This window comes from Lutra lutra, chromosome 13 (genome assembly GCF_902655055.1).
Source record: "Lutra lutra chromosome 13, mLutLut1.2, whole genome shotgun sequence".
Taxonomy (NCBI): Eukaryota; Metazoa; Chordata; class Mammalia; order Carnivora; family Mustelidae; genus Lutra; species Lutra lutra.
In genome coordinates, this window is record NC_062290.1 from 67,974,568 (window position 1) to 67,998,446 (window position 23,879).

Below are 23,879 nucleotides of genomic sequence, written 5' to 3' on the forward strand. Positions count from 1 at the left end.
CTCCTGCAACCCATTGTGCACTCTCCTTAAGGTAGACAACTTCCTTAATTATTTCTTCCCTGGGCCTGAGCTTCTCTTTATATAGGTATGGGGGAAAGGCAAACACAGTATGATTTATATTAACAGATTGACTTTCAGGAGGAGGCTTTAGCTCTCAAAATTACTAGCTTATGGTAAAAGAGATGCTCAGTAGTAACTTTTAGTCCTCAATCTGGAGTCTTAGCTTCAATTCTGAAATTCTAGGACACTGTGAAGTAGCACTATGTTAGATGCTTTCTCCAATTTATTGCAACCTTAAATGACACTGAAACCTTAAATGACACTTTCTCCAATTTATTGCAACCTAAAATGACACTGATATTTTTTTCCTTATTACAAGTAAGGTAACTATGGCTTACAAAGAATAGTCTATCCAATGTCATTGACGTGGTGTCAAATGGCAGATTTTGTACCCTTGCCTACTTCCAAACCTATGTGTGATTATTTTCTATTACGTGTCCACATAAATCACCAGAAACACTCATCTCAGATATCATCAAGGATGAGATCCTAATAGAATTCACCATGCTTGTGAGCTCTAGATCAGCACATTTTGGAAAGTGAGTTGAAAGTGAATTACAGTTCTCAGTAATTCTAGTTGAGTAGGACTACGGAAGGGGAAGAATAAAAATAGCTCTCCTTAACTAAAGTTTCTGCAAAAGTTTTTACTCATTGACCTATGAGTACATCTTCATGCCTATTACACTTTCTGTATAGGAAATACTTACTTAATAGGTTTTCGGTTCAGAAGATATTTTACGGCAGCTTTTACATCCTTGTTCCTCAAGCTATAGATTATAGGATTTAGCATGGGGGTCACTACCCCATAAAACAGGGAAATGAGCTTGTCTGAAGTTTGAAACTTGTCTTCTCCAGGCAATTCTTGAGACTTGGGCTTGGCGTACATGAAGAAGATGGTACCATAAAATATGATCACTACAGTCAGATGTGCTGAGCAGGTGGAAAAGGCTTTGCGTCTCCCTGTGGCTGAGTTCATTCTCAAGATGGTATAAAGGATGAGCATATAGGAGAAAAAAATGACCAGCAACGGAAGAACCAGGAATGCCATATTCGATATCACCATGGTGATAATATTGAGGGATATGTCAGCACAAGCTAGCTTAAGGATAGCTAATATTTCACATGTGAAATGATTGACAATATTATTCCCACAGAAAGGCAATCGCATGGCAAGAGATGTTTGTACAATTGAGTTGATACCACCAGAGAGCCATGACACAGAAGCCATTAGTATATATACCACCTTGCTCATGATGAGAGGGTATCTCAGAGGGTTACAGATGGCTACATAGCGATCAAAAGCCATCATGCCAAGGAGCAAACACTCTGTGGATCCCATTACAAACCCAATGAACATCTGTACTGTGCATCCGGAGAAGGATATGTTCCTTTTCTTTGAAATTAAGCTCACCAAAGTTGAGGGAACAGAGGAAGATGTATAGCAGATGTCCAGGAAAGAAAGGTTGCCCAGGAAGAAGTACATGGGGGTGTGAAGACGGGAATCAAAGATGCTTGCTATGATCAGAACACCGTTGCCAATCAGAATCACTAGATACATTACTAAAATTAGAACAAAGTAAATGATCTCAAGTTTTGGGTAACCAGAGAGTCCCAGAAGAAGAAATTCTGATGTAAATGTCTGATTAATTTTATCCATGTCATCTGCTTTCAGGATGTCAAGCGAAGATCAAAAACAAAATATATTCACTGCCAAGAAACAAATGTTACAAATTACCTGAACAATCCATTTTTTAATATGGTGTTATAAGGAGTGTTTGCTTGAAGCTCTGACATCCAGTCAGCTTCAACAATGTGTGTGACTAGGAATCAGTGAAATCGGGAATGACAGGAGTGCTGATGCCCACTGATAATATGCAAAGCTCTACCTATGACCAGACAAACATACAGAAGAAACCTTTCCTGCTGTTGACATGTTGCTGTGTGTCAAGGTTTCCAAAACTCCTGACTAATTACCAACTATGAGCCTAACTTCCTCTGCCCCAGAAAGCAAGCAGTGGAGATGGCAAAGTCTACTCAATAAGGACCAGAAATGGGGTTTAGCAATGACATCATGGTCACCAGTTCACAGCAACTCTCTATATATCTCTTTCTATGTCTGACATTATATACCTTATGTTAGCCAGTTAATTGTGCATTTTATAGACATTTAATAATAATATTGAATATTGAATAGCATAAAATAAAATTTAATGTCTATTTAAATATAGTTAGTTGTTGATCTCATATTCCAGCCCCCTCTTAGTATTTTATGTGACTGTTCCTAGGACAAGACAACTGCAGAGATCAACTCTGCATGAATGTCACAATCTTTGGAGGACATTACATAGTCTCTAACTTATTTTATTCTGTAACTTCACAGTGTATCTTGACTTGTTTAAGTCAACCTAAGAAAATAGTAATAAGGTTTAAATATTTACTATGTAATCATATATGTGTGTATATGCATCACTGTATGCTTTACAAAATATAATCATTCTTTACATTAGCCCCATTTTTTCCAAATATAAAAGATGGAGCTTTTCCAGAGTTAACCAGATAGCAAATAATAAAATGAAGCTCAAGGCTCAGATCAAGTCTGTTCACAGGGGTGCCTGGCTAATTCAGTAGATAGAGCATGTGACTTTTGATCTCAGGGTCATGAGTTCAAGCCCCACGATGGACATAGAGATTCTTTAAAAAAAAAAAGTCTAATTCATAGCTTTACTGGTTTTCATATACATACGAGTCATCCAGGTATCCTGAAAAATTTTAGATTCTGTTTTAGAGTTCAGGGCAATTCCTGAGATTCTCCATTTCTCCTAAGTCGACAGGTGATACTTATGCAAAGGTCTTAAAAGCCCTTGAGTAGCAAGGGTTTAATCTACACTGAATTGACAGAATATCCAGATTTTTCTGATCTAAACTGATTTTCTTTTGCCTTATTATGGATTGGAATGCCAATCCTTTTGTGTTTTACAGAAAGCTTCAAATTCGTATCATGTTGTTATAGTCTTTTAAGAAAAAATTATTAAAAGACATATTTTGAAAAAAAGCAGTTTAAACTTGTCCCAGACCACTATAATAGCTTTAGAATATTTAGAATATTACTGACAGCCTACCTTAAACCTAGTAGGTTGGATAGTCAACCTACTATTCAAGCACAGTAAGGATAAACTAAAGAATAATGTAAAGTGTCTGCCATTATAAAGCTCAAAATTCAGTTAGGGATATAGGAAAAGCACACATGAAAACATATCATAAATATAATTACATTATGGAGTTTGAGTGAAAATTACCAATTTTCCCATAAGGAAGAAGTTTACGAGAAATAAATCATGCAAGGGAGAAGTTGGGAAGTGTTTCAGACTTGGGCCAGATCTGGTAGCATGGGAATTAGAAAGGTTTGGAAGAAAAGAGGGTAAGTGGGGTACCCCAAAAGTGAGAAGTTGAGTCAAAGTTAGGAGTAAATAGAGCACAACATTTTTGGACAAGGAAGTTTCTGTGGAGGGGTGGTGGCAAGCACATCTGAAAAGAAAAGCATAGCAGATACACAGAGAGTCTCTAAAGTTGGGCAGAGAACTTGCCATTTCTTTTGGTAAGGAAAGGGTCCATCATTACAAAGCACAGAGCATGGGTTGAGGGCTTAGATCCTCTGGTATTAGTACTCTCCAAAAATTGCTATCATACTATGATTTTATGAGAGTTTTTATCAGAAATGTAACACAGAATTAAGGTATGTAGATTAATGGGATTGTCACTAATTACCAACTTGATGTGAAAACTGATCTTTCCAGAATCACCACCAGATTTGACATGGGGCAAAATCACAAATTTAGGCTTCCCATGCTTCCCATGGGCTAAGAGTGTTGAGAATTTCAGCAGAGCCACTCTTTCCCCACTCTACCACTTCATTTGTCATGGGACAGTAGTTGGGAAAATTACTGTAGAACAGGTATTACTTAGAGCCAGCAGTCCAACTCACAAAAGTCCAACTCAAACAAATTCTCAGTACATAAAAATTTTAGTTAAGAATACACAATAGAAATATTTCAACTCTGAAGAGAAAGACAAGGGAATATAAAAATCTCAATTTTAGGGTGCCTGCATGGCTCAGTTGGTTGTGTCTGCCTTCAGCTCAGGTCACAATCTCTGGGTCCTGGGATGGAGCCCCACAATCCCTCTCCCTCTGCCCACCACTCCCCTGCTTGGATGCATGCTCTCTCTCTGTCAGACAAATAAATAAATCTTTAAAAAATAAAAAATAATAAAATCTCAATTTTAGAGTTGAAAAAATAGCCATAAAGAGATTGTTAATTTTCTTTTTTTTCAGCTTCAGTCCAGAACATAAAGGGGGAAAGAAGGAGGAATGGGAGAGGAAGAAAGATCTTTATTTCATTTATGTAGCCAACTCTTATTTCAGGATCCTATGTGCCTTGAAATTGGCTCAGTTGGAATAATGAGCAGAGGAATGATCCAAAGCCCATTATCTTTACATTAGTAATATGACTAACCAGTATCATTAAAATTGCATAGAAATTATCAACAGAAGGGAATGCTTAGCAAAAACTAGAAATATTGGGGTCACAAAAACAAATTGACTATATTCATTCAACAGTGCCCAGAGAGAAGGGTCAATTATTCTACACTACTTCTTATAATAAATCAAAATTCTCCCAAGATCAGAAATTGGTCAGAGGATGCACTGGATAAGGGACATGAGCACTCTAATCAACCTAGTCACTAACGCAAAAAAAGAAGAAAACAGCAAGACACTGCATTACTAGGCTACATGGAGATGTTCCAGGTAGGACCCAAAGGTCCAGGCCTGGAAAACCTGTTGGCTTCCTGTTCCAGACAACTTCCAGACAACGCATCTGAGGCCACCTAAATGCCTCTCCCAGCCTTTCCCTCCTGGGCAGGAAACCCCTCACTAATTCAAACCCTTCTTGAGCCAGGCTTGTCTTGCTCAAGACAAGCTCAAGTAGCTTGTCTTGCTACATTTGCTCCCAGCTCTCTCTAAACTGGTTATCTTGTTATATTGTGAGATAAGAAGAGACACAGGAGAAGGACCTTGTCTGTCTAGATCATCCCTCTAACACCTAAACCTAACACAGTGGCTGCACATAATAGATGGGGGGATTGACTTAATACATAAAGGCTGATTTCCTAAACTCTTAAAAAATTACCCTATGTAGTATTTGTGGCTTAAGGATCAGGAAAACTTCAATATGTCATATTTAATTTGCAGCAGGTCTTAATTTTTTAAAAGTACCTTTCAAGCAGTACCAGCAAGCTACCATTTTACACAGATAATTAACAGTTCATGCACTATAAGTATAGAGGATCACCCAATATTCTTTGAAATATATATATGACATGGTTTTAGCATGGGGGGAAAAGTGCCTCAAACTAAAATAAAAGTCTTTGACTTGAGGTTCTCTGCTCCTAATTTATAGCCTCAGTTTTCTCATTTGTAAAATAGTGATAAAAATACCTGCTCTACTTTTCTTGCTAGGATATTATCAGGAAAAGAGATAGCATTAGGAAATTGCTTTAAGGATTAATAGACATTATACAAATAATAGTGAAATACTATCAAAAATAATGATTTACAGCTGTATTTTATTGACAATAAATTGGTATCTGTATTGTACCAGATTATTAACATTACAAATTCATGTTAATAATAGCTTTAAATATAGATTGAAAGGGTACAGTGTCTTGGAATTAAAGACTCACCTATATACTGATAAATTATTTCTACATCCTAGAAGACCCAGTTACTTTCTTCTTAGTATTCATGTCAGCATTATGATTCAACAAACAATGCCTGATTCCGCAGATATGGAAGAGTAAATATTTATTATGCAACAGTTGTTGTAATTGTTCCCCAATTCCCAGAGCAATTTAAAGTTGGAATGAGAGATCTGTGGAATGGAGAAAATTCTTGGAGTGTTAGGGACAGTGTCCCAAAGACCCAATTAAGAGTGGTGCTGGGAATAAACTGATTGAACCACAGCTCAAAAATGAAATGACATTCTCCTACTCATGTAACTTTTGGAAACAGGGGGCAAATATTCATAAAACTAACCTTATGAAATGTGAGTTTTTTAGTTCAAAATATGCTCACCAGAGGAGAGTTAATTCAATGTAAGAAATTAGTTATTCAAATGATAACTACCAAAATGAAATACTGAAGTTGAAAAGCCACCTAGATATTATAAATGAAATAAAACAGATATTTTCTGTCAATTAAAAATATTGTCATTTAATTTGTTTGCTTACTTTATATACATTCTTTTGGACTAGTTAATTTCATGCAGGATGCCATTGCCAAACTTTTTTGGAATTAAAAGAAGTACAGATCGGGACGCCTGGGTGGCTCAGTTGGTTAAGCAGCTGCCTTCAGCTCGGGTCGTGATCCCGGCCTCCTGGGATCGAGTCCCGCATCGAGCTCCTTGCTCGGCAGAGAGCCTGCTTCTCCCTCTGCCTCTGCCTGCCACTCTATCTGCCTCTGCTCACTCTCTCTGTCGAATAAATAAATAAATAAATCTTAAAAGAAGAACAGATAAAAATACAAATAAATAAATCCATAGGCCAAAAGTTAATTCATATTTAAGGCCAGAAAAGTAAAAAAAAAAAAAAGTCTAGAAAAGATAGTTTAGGGCATGAATTCTGATAGGTAGATAACATATTAATGAAGTAAAATGTTTTAAGAACATCTATTGACATATACTGTATATATTAACATTGAGTTTAGGTAAAGTTATCCTTCAGAAATGTAGAAGAAATAAAGACTTTCCTAGAAAAACAAAAGCTGAGGAAACAGTGCATTACCACTAGACCCACCTTACAAGAAATATTGAAAGTTCTTCAAGCCAAAATGAAAGAACACTAATTAGTAATGTGAAAACATATAAAAATATACAATACGCTAGTAAAGATAAATACATAGTCACACCAGTCAGAATGGCTGAATTAACAGGTCAGGAAAGAACAGATGTTGGTGAGGATGCAGAGAAAGGGGAAACCTCTTACACTGGTGGTGAGAATACAGCTGGTACAGCCACTCAGGAAAACAGTATGAATTTTCCTCAAAAAGTTCAGAATAGAGCTACCCTATGATCCAGCAATTGCACTAGTAGGTATTTACCCCGAAGATACAATTGTAGTGATCCAAAGGGGCATTTGGACCCCAATGTTTATAGCAGCAATGTCCACAATAGCCAAAGTATGGAAAGAGCCCAGATGTCCATTGATAGATGAATGGATAAAGAAGATGTGGGGTGTGTGTGTGTGTGTGTGTGTGTGTGTGTGTGTGTGTGATGGAATAGTACTCAGCTATCAAAAAGATGAAATCTTACCATTTGCAATGACATGGGAGAACTAGAGGGTATTATGCTAAGTAAAATAAGTCAATCAGAAAGACAATTATCATACAATTTTGCTCATATGTGGAATTTAAGAAACAAAACAGAGGATCATAGGGGAAGGGAGGGCAAAATAAAATAAGACAAAATCAGAGAGCAAGACAAACCATAAGAGCCCTTAACTATAAGAAACAAACTGAGGGTTGCTGGAGAGGGAGGAGGTGGGGTAACTAGGTGATGGGCATTAAGGAGGGCACATGATGTAATGAGCCCTGGGTATTCTATACAACTGATGAATCACTGTAACTCTAACGCTGAATGTCATAATACACTATATGTTAATTAACTGAATTTAAATAAAATAAAAGGTCAACTCATCAAGAAAATCTAACAATTGTAAATATACATGCACTCAACATCACAGCACCAAATTATATTATTTAAATACAGACAAATTTATAGGGAGAAATAAACAATAACACAATAATAAGAGATTTCAATACCCCACTTTCAGCAATGGAGAGATTATCCAGATAGGAAATCAATACATTTTATTGAGCCATAGTTTCAACCAAATGGACCTAACAAACATATATAGAACATTCCATCTAAGAGCATTCTTCTCAAATGCACACAGAATAATCTCCAGGATAGATCATATGAGAGGCCACAAAACAAGTTTTAGAATATTTAAGAGGATTGAAGTCATACCAAGTATCTTTTCTGAGCACAATGGTATGAAACTAGAAATCAACAACAGGAAAGCTAGCTAATTTACACACCTGGAAACTGAACAGCACACTCATGAGCAATAAAGGGGTCAAGAAAAAAGCTTTTAAAAAATATATCTTCAGGCAAATGAAAATGGAAAATACCACATGCCAAAATCTATGCTTAAAAAAACATGCTAAAATCTATGCTAAAAAAAACAAAAAACAGTTATTAGGAGGAAGGTTACAGTGATAAATGTATATATTAAGAAAAAAGAAAGGACTGCCTCAGTGGCTCAGTTGGTTAAGTGTTCAACTCTTAATTTTGGCTCAGATCATGATCTCAGGGTCATGAGATCAAGCCCCATTTCAGGCTCCATGCCGAGAAAAGGAGTTTGCTTAAGATTCTCTCTCTCCCCTTCCTCTGTCCCTCCTCCCCCAACTTGTGTGTGCTCTCAAATACATATATATATACTACATACATTAAAATTTTAAAAAAGAAAACAGAAAGATTTCAAATAACCTAACTTTACATCTCAAGAAACTAGAAAAAGAAGAACAAACTAATCCCAGAGTTAGACATAGGAAGAAAATAACAAAGATCAAAGAAGAAATAAATTAGAGACCAGAAAAAAAAAAAAAAAAACAATAAAAAGACCAATGAAATCATAAAACTCCTAGAAGAAAACACAGGGGAAAAGTTCCTTGACATTAGTCTATTGACACTAAAAGCACAAGCAACAAAAGTAAAAATCACAAGTGGGACTACATCAAACTAAAAAGCTTCTGCACAACAAAAGAAATAATCAACAAAATGAAAAGGTAACTTATGGAATGTGAGAAAATTATTTGAGCTATATATCAGATAAGAAGTTAATGTCCAAAATATATAAAGAAGTCATACAACTCAACAACTAAAAAAAATCTGGTTTTAAATGGGCAGCAGAACTGAATAGACTTGTGGGGGGGTATAACATTTATTAGAGATGATTGAACATAATTCTTTTTTAAAATTAACATATAATGTATTATTTGTTTCAGGGGTACCGGTCTGTGAATCGTCAGTCTTACACAATTCACAGCACTCACAATAGCATATTAAATAGACATTTTTCCAAAGAAAACATAGAGGTGGCCCATAAGAATGTGAAAAGATGCTCAACAGCACTAATCATCAAGGAAATGCACATCAAAATCACAGTAAAACACCACCTCATACCTATTAGAATGGATAACTTCAAAAAGATGGGATAACAAGTATTGATGAGGATGTGGAACAAAAAGCAACTTTGTGTACCATTGGCAGGACAGTAAATTCCCTAAGCCACAAGGAAAACAATATGGAGATTCCTCAAATATACAAGTACCATATAACCAAGCTATTCCACTTCTGGATATATACCCAAAGGAAATAAAAACAAGGTTTCAAAAAGATATCTGTACTCCAATGCTCATTATAGCATTATTCACAGCAGCCAAGATATGGAAACAACATTTACTGTCTATCAAACCAATACATGGATAAGGAAGACAAGGTAGAAATATAGAATGGAATATTACTCAACCACAAAAAAGTAGGAAATCCTGCCATTTGGGGCAACATGGATAGACCATAGGGGCATTATGGTAAGTGAGATATGTCAGATATAGAAAGACAAATACTGTATGAAATCACTTAGGCCAAACTCCTAGAAACAGAAATGGAATGATGGTAACCAGCAGCTATAGGGTAGGGAAATTGGTGAAATGTTGATCAGGGGGTACACACTTGCAGTTAGAAGATGAGTAAGTTATGGGCATCTAATGCACAGCATGTGATTATAGTTAACAATACTGTATTACATATTTAAAAGTTGCCAAGAGACTTGGTCTTTTTTTTAAAAAAGATTTTATTTATTTATTTGACAGAGGGATGGGGGAGAGAGGGAGAGAACCTGAAGCAGACCCCACACTGAATGCAGAGCCTGAAATGGGGCTTGATTCCTCAACCACAAGATCATGACCTGAGCTGAAACCAGGAGTCGGATGCTTAGCCAAGTGAGCTACCTGCATGCCCTAAGAGACTAAATTTTAAATGTTCTCACCACACACAAAAAGACAGTCATATGCTGTGATGGAGGGGTTAGCTAACACTATAGTAGTTTTCATAGTATAGCATAAAAGTGTATCAAGTTAACTCAGTGTACATCTTTAGTTTACATAGAACATTATATGTCAGTTAGAAATGTAGAGAGCACATAAAACATACATATTTCAAGTTTTTAAGGCTGAAGGGACAGAGAAAGAGATTAGGGAAAGAGGACTCAAGTTTTGTGTTCTTTCAGGATCCTTTCTTCTTCAGTGGTTCTTCAATGAAAAGTACTATTCCAACATTAAAGTGAAATAATTTCCTAGTATATGAAATATAGAGTGGCATTTGTGGAACTAAATGTATACAGCAAAATTGCCTATCTATCTACAAATATATATTCTGAACATCCACCATGCTGAAGGTACATCTTGAGATGGTGCTGTGATACAGAAAAATAAAAAGTCTTCTGCTGGAGAGGAGTCAAGATGGCGGAGAAGTAGCAGGCGGAGACTACTTCAGGTAGCGGGAGATCAGCTAAATAGCTTATCTAAAGATTGCAAACACCTACAAATCCAACGGGAGATCAAAGAGAAGAAGAACAGCAATTCTAGAAACAGAAAATCAACCACTTTCTGAAAGGTAGGACTGGCGGAGAAGTGAATCCAAAGCAACGGGAAGATAGACCACGGGGGGAGGGGCCAGCTCCCGGCAAGCAGCGGAGCAACGGAGCACAAAATTAGGAGTTTTAAAAGTCTGTTCCGCTGAGGGACATCGCTCCAGAGGCTTAACCGGGGTGAAGCCCACACGGGGTCAGCGTGGCCTCAGGTCCCACAGGGTCACAGAAGGATCGGGGGTGTCTGAGTGTTGCAGAGCTGGCAGGTATTAGAACAGGGAAGCCGGCTACAGAGACAGAGCCGAGGGGTAGGCTCTAAACTCGCGGTTACCTTGAAATGGTCGCAGGCTCGGTCAGCTCGGAGCGCGGTCAGAGGCCAGGGTGACGGGAGTAATTGGGCACTGTTCTCTGAGGGCGCACTGAGGAGTGAGGCCCCGGGCTCTCGTCTCCTCCGGGCCAGAGACCAGGAGGCCACCATCTTCACTCCTGTCCTTCGGAAATCTACGGAAAGCGATCAGGGAACAAAAGCTCCCAAAAGCAAACCCGATCAGATTACTCAGACCAGCCCGGGTAAGGGCGGTGCAACTCCGCCTGGGGCAAAGACGCTTGAGAATCACTACAACAGGCCCCTCCCCCAGAAGAGCAACAAGAAACCCAGCCAGGACCAAATTCACCTACCAAGGAGTGCAGTTTCAATACCAAGGTGAGCAGCAGAATTCCAGAGGAGGAGTGAGCAAAGCACGGAACTCATGGCTTTCTCCCCATGATTCTTTAGCCTTGCAGTTAATTTAATTTTTTTTTCTTTTTCAATTTTTTTCTCTTCTTCTGCTAAATTTTTTTAACTTTTACCCTTTTCTTTTTTAACATTTTAAAACTAGTTTATCTAATATATATATATATTTCTTTTTCCTTTTTATATTTTTTCTTTATTGGTTGTCTTTTTTTAATTTTTTTTTCTTTCTGAACCTCTTTTTATCCCCTTTCTCCCCCCTCACGATTTGGGATCTCTTCTGATTTAGCTAAAGCATATTTTCCTGGGGTTGTTGCCACCCTTTTAGTATTTTACTTGCTCCATCATATACCCTTATCTGGATAAAATCACAAGGCGGAAAAATTCACCACAAAAAAAAGAACAAGAGGCAGTACCAAACGCTAGGGACCTAATCAATACAGACATTGGTAATATGTCAGATCTAGAGTTTAGAATGACGATTCTCAAGGTTCTAGCTGGGCTAGAAAAAGGCATGGAAGATATTAGAGAAACCCAATCAGGAGATAAAAAGCCCTTTCTGGAGAAATAAAAGAACTAAAATCTAACCAAGTGGAAATCAAAAAAGCTATTAATGAGGTGCAAGCAAAAATGGAGGTTCTCACTACTAGGATAAATGAGGCAGAAGAAAGAATTAGCGATATAGAAGACCAAATGACAGAGAATAAAGAAGCTGAGCAAAAGAGGGACAAACAGCTACTGGACCACGAGGGGAGAATTCGAGAGATAAGTGACACCATAAGAGGAAACAAAATTAGAATAATTGGGATTCCAGAAGAAGAGGAAACAGAGAGGGGAGCAGAAGGTATACTGGAAAGAATTATTGGAGAGAATTTCCCCAATGTGGCAAAGGGAACAAGCATCAAAATCCAGGAGGTTCAGAGAACCCCCCACAAAATCAATAAGAATAGGTCCACACCCCGTCACCTAATAGTAAAATTGACAAGTCTTAGTGACAAAGAGAAGATCCTGAAAGCAGCCCGGGAAAAGAAGTCTGTAACGTACAATGGTAAAAATATTAGATTGGCAGCAGACTTATCCACAGAGACCTGGCAGGCCAGAAAGAGCTGCCATGATATATTCAGAGTACTAAATGAGAAAAATATGCAGCCAAGAAACTATATCCAGCTAGGCTATCATTGAAAATAGAAGGAGAGATTAAAAGCGTCCAGGACAAAAAAAAAAACTGAAAGAATTTGCAAATACCAAACCAGCTCTACAGGAAATATTGAAAGGGGTCCTCTAAGCAAAGAGACACCTAAAAGTAGTAGATCAGAAAGAAACAGAGACAATATACAATAACAGTCACCTTACAGGCAATACAATGGCACTAAATTCATATCTCTCAATACTTACCCTGAATGTTAATGGGCTAAATGCACCAATCAAAAGACACAAATATCCGAATGGATAAAAAAACAAAACCCATCTATATGTTGCCTACAAGAAACTCATCTTAAACCCAAAGACACCTCCAGATTTAAAATGAGGGGGTGGAAAAGAATTTACCATGCTAATGGACATCAGAAGAAAGCAGGGGTGGCAATCCTTATATCAGATCAATTAGATTTTAAGCCAAAGACTATAATAAGAGATGAGGAAGGACACTATATCACACTCAAAGGAACTGTCCAACAAGAAGATCTAACAATTTTAAATATCTATGCCCCTAACGTGGGAGCAGCCAACTATATAAACCAATTAATAACAAAATCAAAGAAATAATAATAATAGTAGGGAACTTTAACACTCCCCTCACTGAAATGGACAGATCATCCAAGCAAAAGATCAACAAGGAAATAAAGGCCTTAAATGACACACTGGACCACATGGACATCACAGATATATTTAGAACATTTCATCCCAAAGCAACAGAATACACATTCTTCTCTAGTGCACATGGAACATTCTCCAGAATAGATCACATTCTTGGTCCTAAATCAGGTCTCAACCATTATCAAAAGATTGGAATCATTCCCTGCATATTTTCAGACCACAATGCCCTGAAGCTAGAACTCAATCACAAGAGGAAATTTGGAAAGAACCCAAATACATGGAGACTAAACAGCATCCTTCTAAAGAATGAATGGGTCAACCAGGAAATTAAAGAAGAATTGAAAAAATTCATGGAAACAAATGATAATGAAAACACAACGGTTCAAAATCTGTGGGACACAACAAAGGCAGTCCTGAGAGGAAAATATATAGCGGTACAAGCCTTTCTCAAGAAATAAGAAAGGTCTCAGGTACACAACCTAACCCTACACCTAAAGGAGCTGGAGAAAGAACAAGAAAGAAACCCTAAACCCAGCAGGAGAAGAGAAATCCTAAAGAGCAGAGCAGAAATCAATGAAATAGAAACCAAAAAAACAATAGAACAAATCAACGAAACTAGGAGCTGGTTCTTTGAAAGAATTAATAAGATCGGTAAACCCCTGGCCAGACTTATCAAAAAGAAAAGAGAAAGGACCCAAATAAATAAAATCATGAATGAAAGAGGAGAGATCACAACTAATACCAAAGAAATACAGACAATTATAAGAACATACTATGAGCAACTCTACGCCAACAAATTTGACAATCTGGAAGAAATGGATGCATTCCTAGAGACATATAAACTACCACAACTGAACCAGGAAGAAATAGAAAGCCTGAACAGACCCATAACCAGTAAGGAGATTGAAACAGTCATCAAAAATCTCCAAAGAAACAAAAGCCCAGGGCCAGATGGCTTCCCGGGGGAATTCTACCAAACATTTAAAGAAGAACTAATTCCTATTCTCCTGAAACTGTTCCAAAAAATAGAAATGGAAGGAAAACTTCCAAACTCATTTTATGAGGCCAGCATCACCTTGATCCCAAAACCAGACAAGGATCCCATCAAAAAAGGGAACTACAGACCAATATCCTTGATGAACATAGATGCAAAAATTCTCACCAAAATACTAGCCAATAGGATTCAACAGTACATTAAAAGGATTATTCACCACGACCAAGTGGGATTTATTCCAGGGCTGCAAGGTTGGTTCAACATCCTCAAATCAATCAATGTGATACAACACATTAATAAAAGAAAGAACAAGAACCATATGATACTCTCCATACATGCTGAAAAAGCATTGGACAAAGTACAGCATCCCTTCCTGATCAAAACTCTTCAAAGTGTAGGGATAGATGGCACATACCTCAATATTATCAAAGCCATCTGTGAAAAACACACTGAGAATATCATTCTCAATGGAGAAAAACTGAAAGCTTTTCCACTAAGGTCAGGAACACGGCAGGGATGTCCGTTATCACCACTGCTATTCAACATAGTACTAGAAGTCCTAGCCTCAGCAATCAGACAACAAAAGGAAATTAAAGGCATCCATATCAGCAAAGAAGAAGTCAAACTATCACTCTTTGCAGATGATATGATACTATATGTGGAAAACCCAAAAGACTCCACTCCAAAACTGCTAGAACTTGTACGGGAATTCAGTGAAGTGTCAGGATATAAAATCAATGCACAGAAATCAGTTGTGTTTCTCTACACCAACAACAAGACAGAAGAAAGAGAAATTAAGGAGTCCATCCCATTTACAATTGCACCCAAAACTATAAGATACCTAGGAATAAACCTAACCAAAGAGACTAAGAATCTATACACAGAAAACTATAAAGTACTCATGAAAGAAATTGAGGAAGACACAAAGAAATGGAAAAATGTTCCATGCTCATGGATTGGAAGAACAAATATTGTGAAAATGTCTATGCTACCTAAAGCAATCTACACATTTAATGCAATTCCTATCAAAGTACCATCCATTTTTTTTTCAAAGAAATGGAACAAATAATCCTAAAAAATATATGGAACCAGAAAAGACCTCGAATAGCCAAAGGAATATTGAAAAAGAAAGCCAAAGTTGGTGGCATCACAATTCCGGACTTCAAGCTCTATTACAAAGCTGTCATCATCAAGACCGCATGGTACTGGCACTAAAACAGACACATAGATCAATAGAACAGAATAGAAAAAAAAAATAGAACAGAATAGAGAGCCCAGAAATAGACCCTCAACTCTATGGTCAACTCATCTTCGACAAAGCAGGAAAGAATCTCCAATGGAAAAAAGACAGCCTCTTCAATAAATGGTGTTGGGAAAATTGTACAGCCACATGCAGAAAAATGAAATTGAATCATTTCTTTACACCACACACGAAAATAGACTCAAAATGGATGAAGGACCTCAATGTGAAAAAGGAATCCATCAAAATCCTTGAGGAGAACAGAGGCAGCAACCTCTTCAACCTCAGCCACAGCAACATCTTCCTAGGAACATCGCCAAAGGCAAGGGAAGCAAGGGCAAAAATTAACTATTGGGATTTTATCAAGATCAAAAGCTTTTGCACAGCAAAGGAAACAGTTAACAAAACCAAAAGACAACTGACAGAATGGGAGAAGATATTTGCAAATGACATATCAGATAAAGGGCTAGTGTCCAAAATCTATAAAGAACTTAGCAAACTCAACACCCAAAGAACAAAGAATCCAATCAAGAAATGGGCCGAGGACATGAACAGACATTTCTGCAAAGAAGACATCCAGATGGCCAACAGACACATGAAAAAGTGCTCCACATCACTCGGCATCAGGGAAATACAAATCAAAACCACAATGAGATATCACCTCACACCAGTCAGAATGGCTAAAATGAACAAGTCAGGAAATGACAGATGCTGGCGAGGATGCGGAGAAAGGAGAACCCTCCTACACTGTTGGTGGGAATGCAAGCTGGTGCAACCACTCTGGAAAACAGCATGGAGGTTCCTCAAAATGTTGAAAATAGAACTACCCTATGACCCAGCAATTGCACTGCTGGGTATTTACCCTAAAGATACAAACGTAGTGATCCGAAGGGGCACGTGCACCCGAATGTTTATAGCAGCAATGTCTACAATAGCCAAACTATGGAAAGAACCTAGATGTCCATCAACAGATGAATGGATAAAGAAGAAGTGGTATATATACACAATGGAATACTATGCAGCCATCAAAAGAAATGAAATCTTACCATTTGCGACGATGTGGATGGAACTAGAGGGTATCATGCTTAGCGAAGTAAGTCAATCGGAGAAAGACAACTATCATATGATCTCCCTGATATGAGGGAGAGGAGATGCAACATGGGGGTTAAGGGGGTAGGAGAAGAGTAAATGAAACAAGATGGGATTGGGAGGGAGACAAACCATAAGTGACTCTTAATCTCACAAAACAAACTGAGGGTTGATGGGGGGAGGGGGGTTGGGAGAGGGGGGGTGGGATTATGGACATTGGGGAGGGTATGTGCTATGTTGAGTGCTGTGAAGTGTGTAAACCTGGCGATTCACAGACCTGTACCCCTGGGGATAAAAATATATTGTATGTTTATAAAAAATAAAATTTTTAAAAAAATAGAAGAAAATAAATAAATAAATAAATAAATAAATTCTTTAAAAAATAAAGTCTTCTGCCATTAAGTAATTTTCAGTCCCATACACGTATCATGGGCAATAAATAACATCTTCTTGTTCCTCACTCAATCTTTAGAATGAAAATAATAGAATGTATCTCATATGATTATAATAAGGATTAGTTAAATTAAATACACGTTAAGTGCAGGGGAAATGCCTCTCTCCCATTCAGTTGTTTGTATCGTTATCTGGCAGTAAATATTAGATGCCTGAAGAGCATAATTTGCATTTAGAGTGACCCAAAGAAGAAATACGTAGAAGGCTATGGAGAAATTACCAACTTGACAAAACAGGCTTGTCTAAAAAAGCTTTCACAGAAGAATATTGAGAAAGGAAGATTCATTTCTGGGACAAAAGTTGAGTTAAAATGCAAACTTTAGTTATTAAAGTCAAAGAGGAATTGTTTTTAATAAAAGGTTACATTCTGCTACATATGTTTCAAGCTCAACTTGAAACTAGAGAGGAAATAAAGTTCATTTTTAATATTTTATTGACATTTAGCTATCAGTTTAAATTGTTTACATTCTTCTAATCTAAATTTCCTGCACTCATTGCTGAGTGAGGATGCAACATTATAATTCATGGCAGTATGCTGGGGAGCACAGTAGGTATTTGAAAATACTATACAAATGAAGGCACTTTATAATATTAATCATGGGAAGTGTTCAGATAATATATAAGTACTGTTTTTCTCTTTGAGTCTTTTTTAAAAGATTTTATTTATTTATTTATTTGACAGAGATAGACAAGCAAGAGATGGAACACAAGCAGGGAGAGGGGCAGCAGGAGAGAGAGAAGCAGGCTCCCCACCAAGCAGGTGGCCCGATGTGGGGCTTGATCCCAGGACCCCGGGATCCTCACCTAGGCCAAAGGAAAACGCTTAAGGACTGAGCCACCCAGGTGCCCTCTGTTTGAGTCTTAAAATTATCAAATACTGTGATAATGTAGATGGTGATATACATTTCTTATTTGAGTTGCATGACAACAAAAATATACCAATTATATTGGGACGCCTGGGTGGCTCAGTTGGTTAAGCAGCTGCCTTCGGCTCAGGTCATGATCCCAGCCTCCTGGGATCGAGTCCCACATTGGGCTCCTTGCTCGGCAGGGAGCCTGCTTCTCCCTCTGCCTCGGCCTGCCATTCTGTCTGCCTGTGCTCGCTCTCTCGCCCTCTCTCTCTCTGATAAGTAAATAAAATCTTAAAATATATATATATACCAATTATACGTTATAATTGGATCCAACTACACTTTCCCTGGAGTTTTGAAAAGTTTTTAATCCTCCATGTTTACATTCTTAACATTACGTTTTTGCAAATATTGGATCCTTCTGTGGCTTGTCCCAAAAAGAATTTAAATTGCCTTACTGGGTTAATGGCTGGTCTTTTGGAGGATGTTTCCAGGGCTCAAAATGTAGACACACACTTAGATAACCCCAAAGGCCTTCAGAATCTACAGATCATCTTACATATTTTTTTCTGATATTGAACTAGAAACTGGGCCTGCGAGTGAGAATATTTTAAATAGACTCCTCTACCAGCTTTTTCAAAGGAATAAACTACTAGTAAATTGAAATTTGAAGAAAATAATTATAAGCATCCCTCTTGCTACCTAAATCTCACTACTATTCCCTCACTTGATCCTGAAAATTATTACAAAAACAGAAAAAGTAGAGAGCACTACTTGAGGCTATGAAGCAAAGCAACTGTTAAGAAGACTGAACTCAAATCAAGGAAAGGATACCATTCCTCAAGCTCAAAGGTACATAAATGACATTATATTTCATCTTCTTTTCTTGTAAAATTTTTTGCAAATTATGGGTAAGATATCAATTTTATATGCTTTAACTGGATATATCTAATTTTTCCATCTGCCAAGCTTTCATTTAGTGTCATAAGGCTTTACATTAAATTTTAGACAATTGCTGAGTAATTTTCACAACAAAGCTCTTAGATAGGAACTGGCTTTATTTAAAGAAGGAAAAAAAGAGGTTCCAAATCTTTGGGTTTCAAATCTAAGCACTTTAAAATAAAATTCAGTGTTCTTTTGCCACACCTGCCTCTTCAAAGACATTTATTCTGCCTTCCCTTCACTCCTCATCAGATAGTATGAGAACAACAGATGCCTCCATTTGGTGTTCTTTAATTCTTAAAGACAGCATTGCAGAACAGGTGCATTGCAGCCATGCAATCTGAACATTGTTGGACCTATAATATGCTGAAAAAAAAATTCTCTGTCCCAAACGTGTAGAATTGCAATGTAATTATTGACCAACTTCCACAGTTACTATGACCACATTTTAAAATTTTTTTAAAATAGTTGAGATATCATATCACCTGTATTTGAAAATAATTGTTGAATTCAAAGCAATTGAGACAAAAATATGATTCCTATATCTAACTCTATAAATACAAATAAATTTGCATGAACCCTTTCTGAAAGCTCCTTGGATCAGGATCATTGTAATCAGTATCTCTTTTATCCTAATGTCACTGAGTTCCAGAGTGAGTTTTGACTTGAAAATAGATTGTGTGTGAGCAAAACTCCACCACAGGTCCCTTAAAACTGTCTTGTTTTGATAACTACTGACTTCGATTAATCTTGTCTAACAGTAATATCCCAGAAAAAAAAAATCTGAGCATCTCCTCCCTCTGTTCCTACATTGTGCTAAATGCTTTAATTTGTAGCAGAAATTCAGCTTGTGGGTCAAACCTGCAGTTGTCAGATTCTCAATGTGTCAGTCATACTCCTTAGATTCCAAGTTTACTTGGAGCCTCTCTCCAATTATCACTAAAACCAATAAGATTAACATAGAACACATTTCTCTAAGATAATACAGTGTTTCAGAATGTGAGCTTTATAGCCAGACAATGCTTGCTTCCTACCACTGTTAATTAAGTATAGGACACTAATTAAGTCATGTACCTTCTCTCAGCATTGCTTTTCTTTGTTTCTAAAATGAAAAGGCAGTAGCATAGGACAATTCCTTTGAAGCTTCACAATTATAAAATCATAAAGGAAAAAATTAAGTTGTTTAAGAAATACTGAAATATTTTTATAAAGAACTATCCTTTGGTCTTGAGAAAAATAGATATTATACTGACTTCATTTGCTCACCACCAACTCTGGTTATACTGCCTACCACACACAAGGCTACTGCTAAGTGTGTTGAATGAATTAGTGATTGAGCATTTGGATATTACATTCAGCTTGCAAAGTGCTTTCACTGTATCATATCATTGGATTCTTTCATTAAATGTATGATGAAACTATTGGTAACTTTACAGACAAAGAAACCTATAATCTGAAAAGTAGTGTAGCCCTCACCTACCTAGCATGCGAATCAGGTGCCCTCAGAATGCAATTTTGAGTCTCACTGTCTTTTAGTTGCTACTAATTGTGATCCAAGGAAGAATCAAATGTGTTTTAAGTTCCTACTCTATACTATAAACTTAACATATGTGATCACAGTTAAACTCAGAACATGCTCCCTAATATATGTGAGCACACAGTTACTGAGGGAAGCTAGAAAATTAGCATAATGTTGAAGAGCTCATAAGAGATGCAGCCAAGATTTCTTTCAGCTCATGTACATTTAACTACCATTGCTTACAATGCCCAGCATATCCTGGGACAACTAAGGGTAAAGTGAAAACAAAATGGATGTGTCTTTTTCACCTAGTGAGTAATACCTTAATAAACACTTCTTCTGGAAGAGAAATTTTCTAGGGATGGAAAATTTTCTAGGGGAGGATAAGCTCTTAAAAAAAAAAAAAAAGCGTGAATAGCAGAAGGGTTGGGTTCCTATGACCCCCCCAGGGAATCAATCTTTTAATTTATTAACTGGGATGTTTTACTTTTCCTCTGGGTATCTGCTGAAGTGCCCTTCATACTCAGAAATGAAAAAGAAAATGGAAAAACCCAGGCAGAATGAGCCAGTTGTTATTACTTTGGTTAGTTTAATAACTAAAGCAATCAGTTAAGACCTAGCTGTGAAAGACCCAACAGAGTATTCGTCTCACCTCAAAGGGAAGCTAGATGCACTTTAATTTTCACAGACTATTACAGGACCAAGCCAAGAACCCAGAGGAAATGGGAGGATTGTGCCTTTGCCAAGGGAAATAAAACTTTATGATACCAATTTGACCTAAAATGAACTATTACGTTTCTAATTCCAAAAGACTAATCTTGAGTCAAGGTCACTACAAGCGGGAGGAGGAGCCAATCAATGATTGCCCTGAAAAACAATGATTACAGACCTCCCAAGCACACAGGTCACAGTACCATAGTAGTGAGAAAAGTACATGATCTCGAAGAATGCCTCTATGTAAAATTTTTTTTTCTGTGTTTTCATCCTTAATATCCCCTGGAAAAAAAATCCCAAAGGTTCTCAAGTGCCTGAAGAATAAATTTTAATTCCTTAATGCTACATTTAATATGTATCAAAAATGGAAAATCTTCCTTCTTTTTTCCCGTCTTTTTCTGAATACTATACCCTTATACACTGTTTTCTTGCCTAGAAATCCAACTAACACATTTTGCCTCATGCTATTACCTAAGACTTTTTCCTGCCAGCTCATCAAGGCCAAGTTCAATTGACAAGATACAATATCTTATCCTGGCTCTTTCTCAGATGATCTCTTCTTTGAAGTCTGTTTGTACTTTCTTTTGTAGTTTGAATAAAATGTGTATAATGACTGAGACTCCCCCCAGGGAAGCCTGGTTTCCTACCAACAGAACTCACTACTGTGGTGTGGTGTGGTGTGGTGTGGTATGTTGTGGTTTTATCAAGGTCCACATTCTATTCTTTTGCCCCATAGACTCAAAATTGATTGGTTAAAACAAGAAGAGGCTGGATCTCACTCACAGGGGTTGACTACACTCACTCACAGATCCTACTGTGAAGCAGAGTACTATGCATCACAATGAGAAACAGAATGGCTGAAAGAGCGCAAACCACTCAACTCCTCTGCTCAGTCCATTCTTTCTTTCTACACAAGTGACCTGGAGGGCCAGCTTCTCATTCTCATCAGAAGGCAAACACTGAACCCGATCAAGGGAGTCATTTATGTGAATAGTATACTTAGTGGAATCAGGCTAATTGGAATTCCAGATTCATCTGTCTCTACATTAAGGACACTTACCAATGGGACCGCAAGACTTGGAATCTCTTGGATGAGTACTGCCTCTCACGGACCCTGGGACTTCATTTCATTCCCCATTACTGACCAACCATTTTATGCTTGACTTTTCCTTAGCTAGAATTAAAACTTTATTGTGTAAAATGTCTGATCTAACTAAACTTTAGTCCATTTTTCTTTCCTTTTAAGTGCCTTAATTTTTTCCCTCCAATCCATAGTAGGATTGGTAGGAGGGGAAAAAAAAATATCCCTCCAATAGTTTTTATGAAGTCAGAAGTCAATTTTCCTTTATTTTTTCATTTATGATAGTTCCCTCTATTAAAACTATACTTTTTAAATTTTTTTATCCTTTTTAAAGATTTTATTTATTTATTTGACAGAGATCACAAGTAGGCAGACAGGCAGGCAGAGAGAGAGAGAGAGGAGGAAGCAGGCTCTCCACTGAGCAGAGAGCCCAATGTGGGGCTCGATCCCAGGACCCTGGGATCATGACCTGAGCCGAAGGCAGAGACTTTAACCCACTGAGCCACCCAGGCGTCCCTATACTTTTTTTTAAATAAGAGCTCCTTCATTGTCTATGCCCTATATTGTTCTCTATGATTTTTATGTGTTTGTACTTGTTCCCTTTAAACTTAGGCTTTAGTTAACCATACTCCTCTGTATTTTACATTATTTCCCTCTATACATTATTTTCCTCAGCCTTTACAAAGCTTCCTATATTCTCCCATAATCACTGATTCCACAAAAATTTGTTTGATTTGTCCCTAAAATGCAGGTACCTTGTAAAATACGTATCTTAAATTTATATGTAAATTTTATTGTGCCATATATCACAATACTGCTTACTTTTCTTAAAGATTTATTTATTTATTGGGAGGGGCGTGGGAGGGAGAGAGAAACCTAAGCAGACTCTGTGCTGAGTGCAGAGCCCAACTCCAGGCTCAATCTCAAGACCCTGAGATCATAACCTGAGCCAAAACCAAGAGTCAAACAGACTGTGCCACCCAGGCACCCCTACTGCTTACTTTTTAAACACTTTTTCAGAGATCTATTTATATTGCTCTGTGGAGCCTAGTTCATTTGCTGTCATTTCTGCAGAGTGTTCCATAATGCATTCTTACATGCGATAGAACCATTACTCTGATGATGGGTATCCAGGCTTCTCCGACCTCCTTTTGTCACAATCCAATGACGAGCATCCTCATGCTTATCTCCTTATAATCCTGAGCAAGAACTTATCTGGAACATATTTCCAAGACTAGAATCATTGGGTCCAATACAACCAGAGAGTTTTCTGGTATACTAGTGTACACTCCCAACAGAATCTAATTCCCCATATCCTTGCCAACTTTAACTATTATCTACTTTTCTAGTGAACATGAATGATATGTTATGGCTGTGTTAATGAGCATTTTTCTGATTTTCAAAGTGTGAGAATCCCTCCATATATTCATTAGCCGCTTAGGAAATACCTCCCATGAATCACTAATTCATATCATTTGACCAGTTATCTGTTGGTTAAAGCTTTACCTTTTGCATTAGCAAAAGAACTTTTGGTTTTTGTGGTTTTTCTTTGTTTCATTTGTATATTCTATCAAGAGGGTTACTTGTCAGTTTTAGATATTGCAACTCCCTTCTATAGTTTGCTAAC

At 37.4% G+C, this 23,879-nt stretch overlaps 1 protein-coding gene across 1 annotated transcript; it reads right to left on the minus strand.

The window, feature by feature from the left end:
• Positions 1-763: 763 nt before the first annotated feature.
• On the minus strand, positions 764-1,798 carry LOC125083544 (olfactory receptor 13C3). The gene has a single exon (XM_047700268.1). The coding sequence runs from the start codon at positions 1,715-1,717 to the stop codon at positions 764-766; it is 954 nt and encodes a 317-aa protein (XP_047556224.1). The 5' UTR covers positions 1,718-1,798.
• Between the last annotated feature and the right edge of the window lie 22,081 nt (positions 1,799-23,879).

Coding starts and splice junctions, on each gene's coding strand:
- LOC125083544 (XM_047700268.1), bottom strand. CDS start 1,717: ATGGATAAAATTAATCAGACATTTACATCAGAATTTCTTCTTCTGGGA.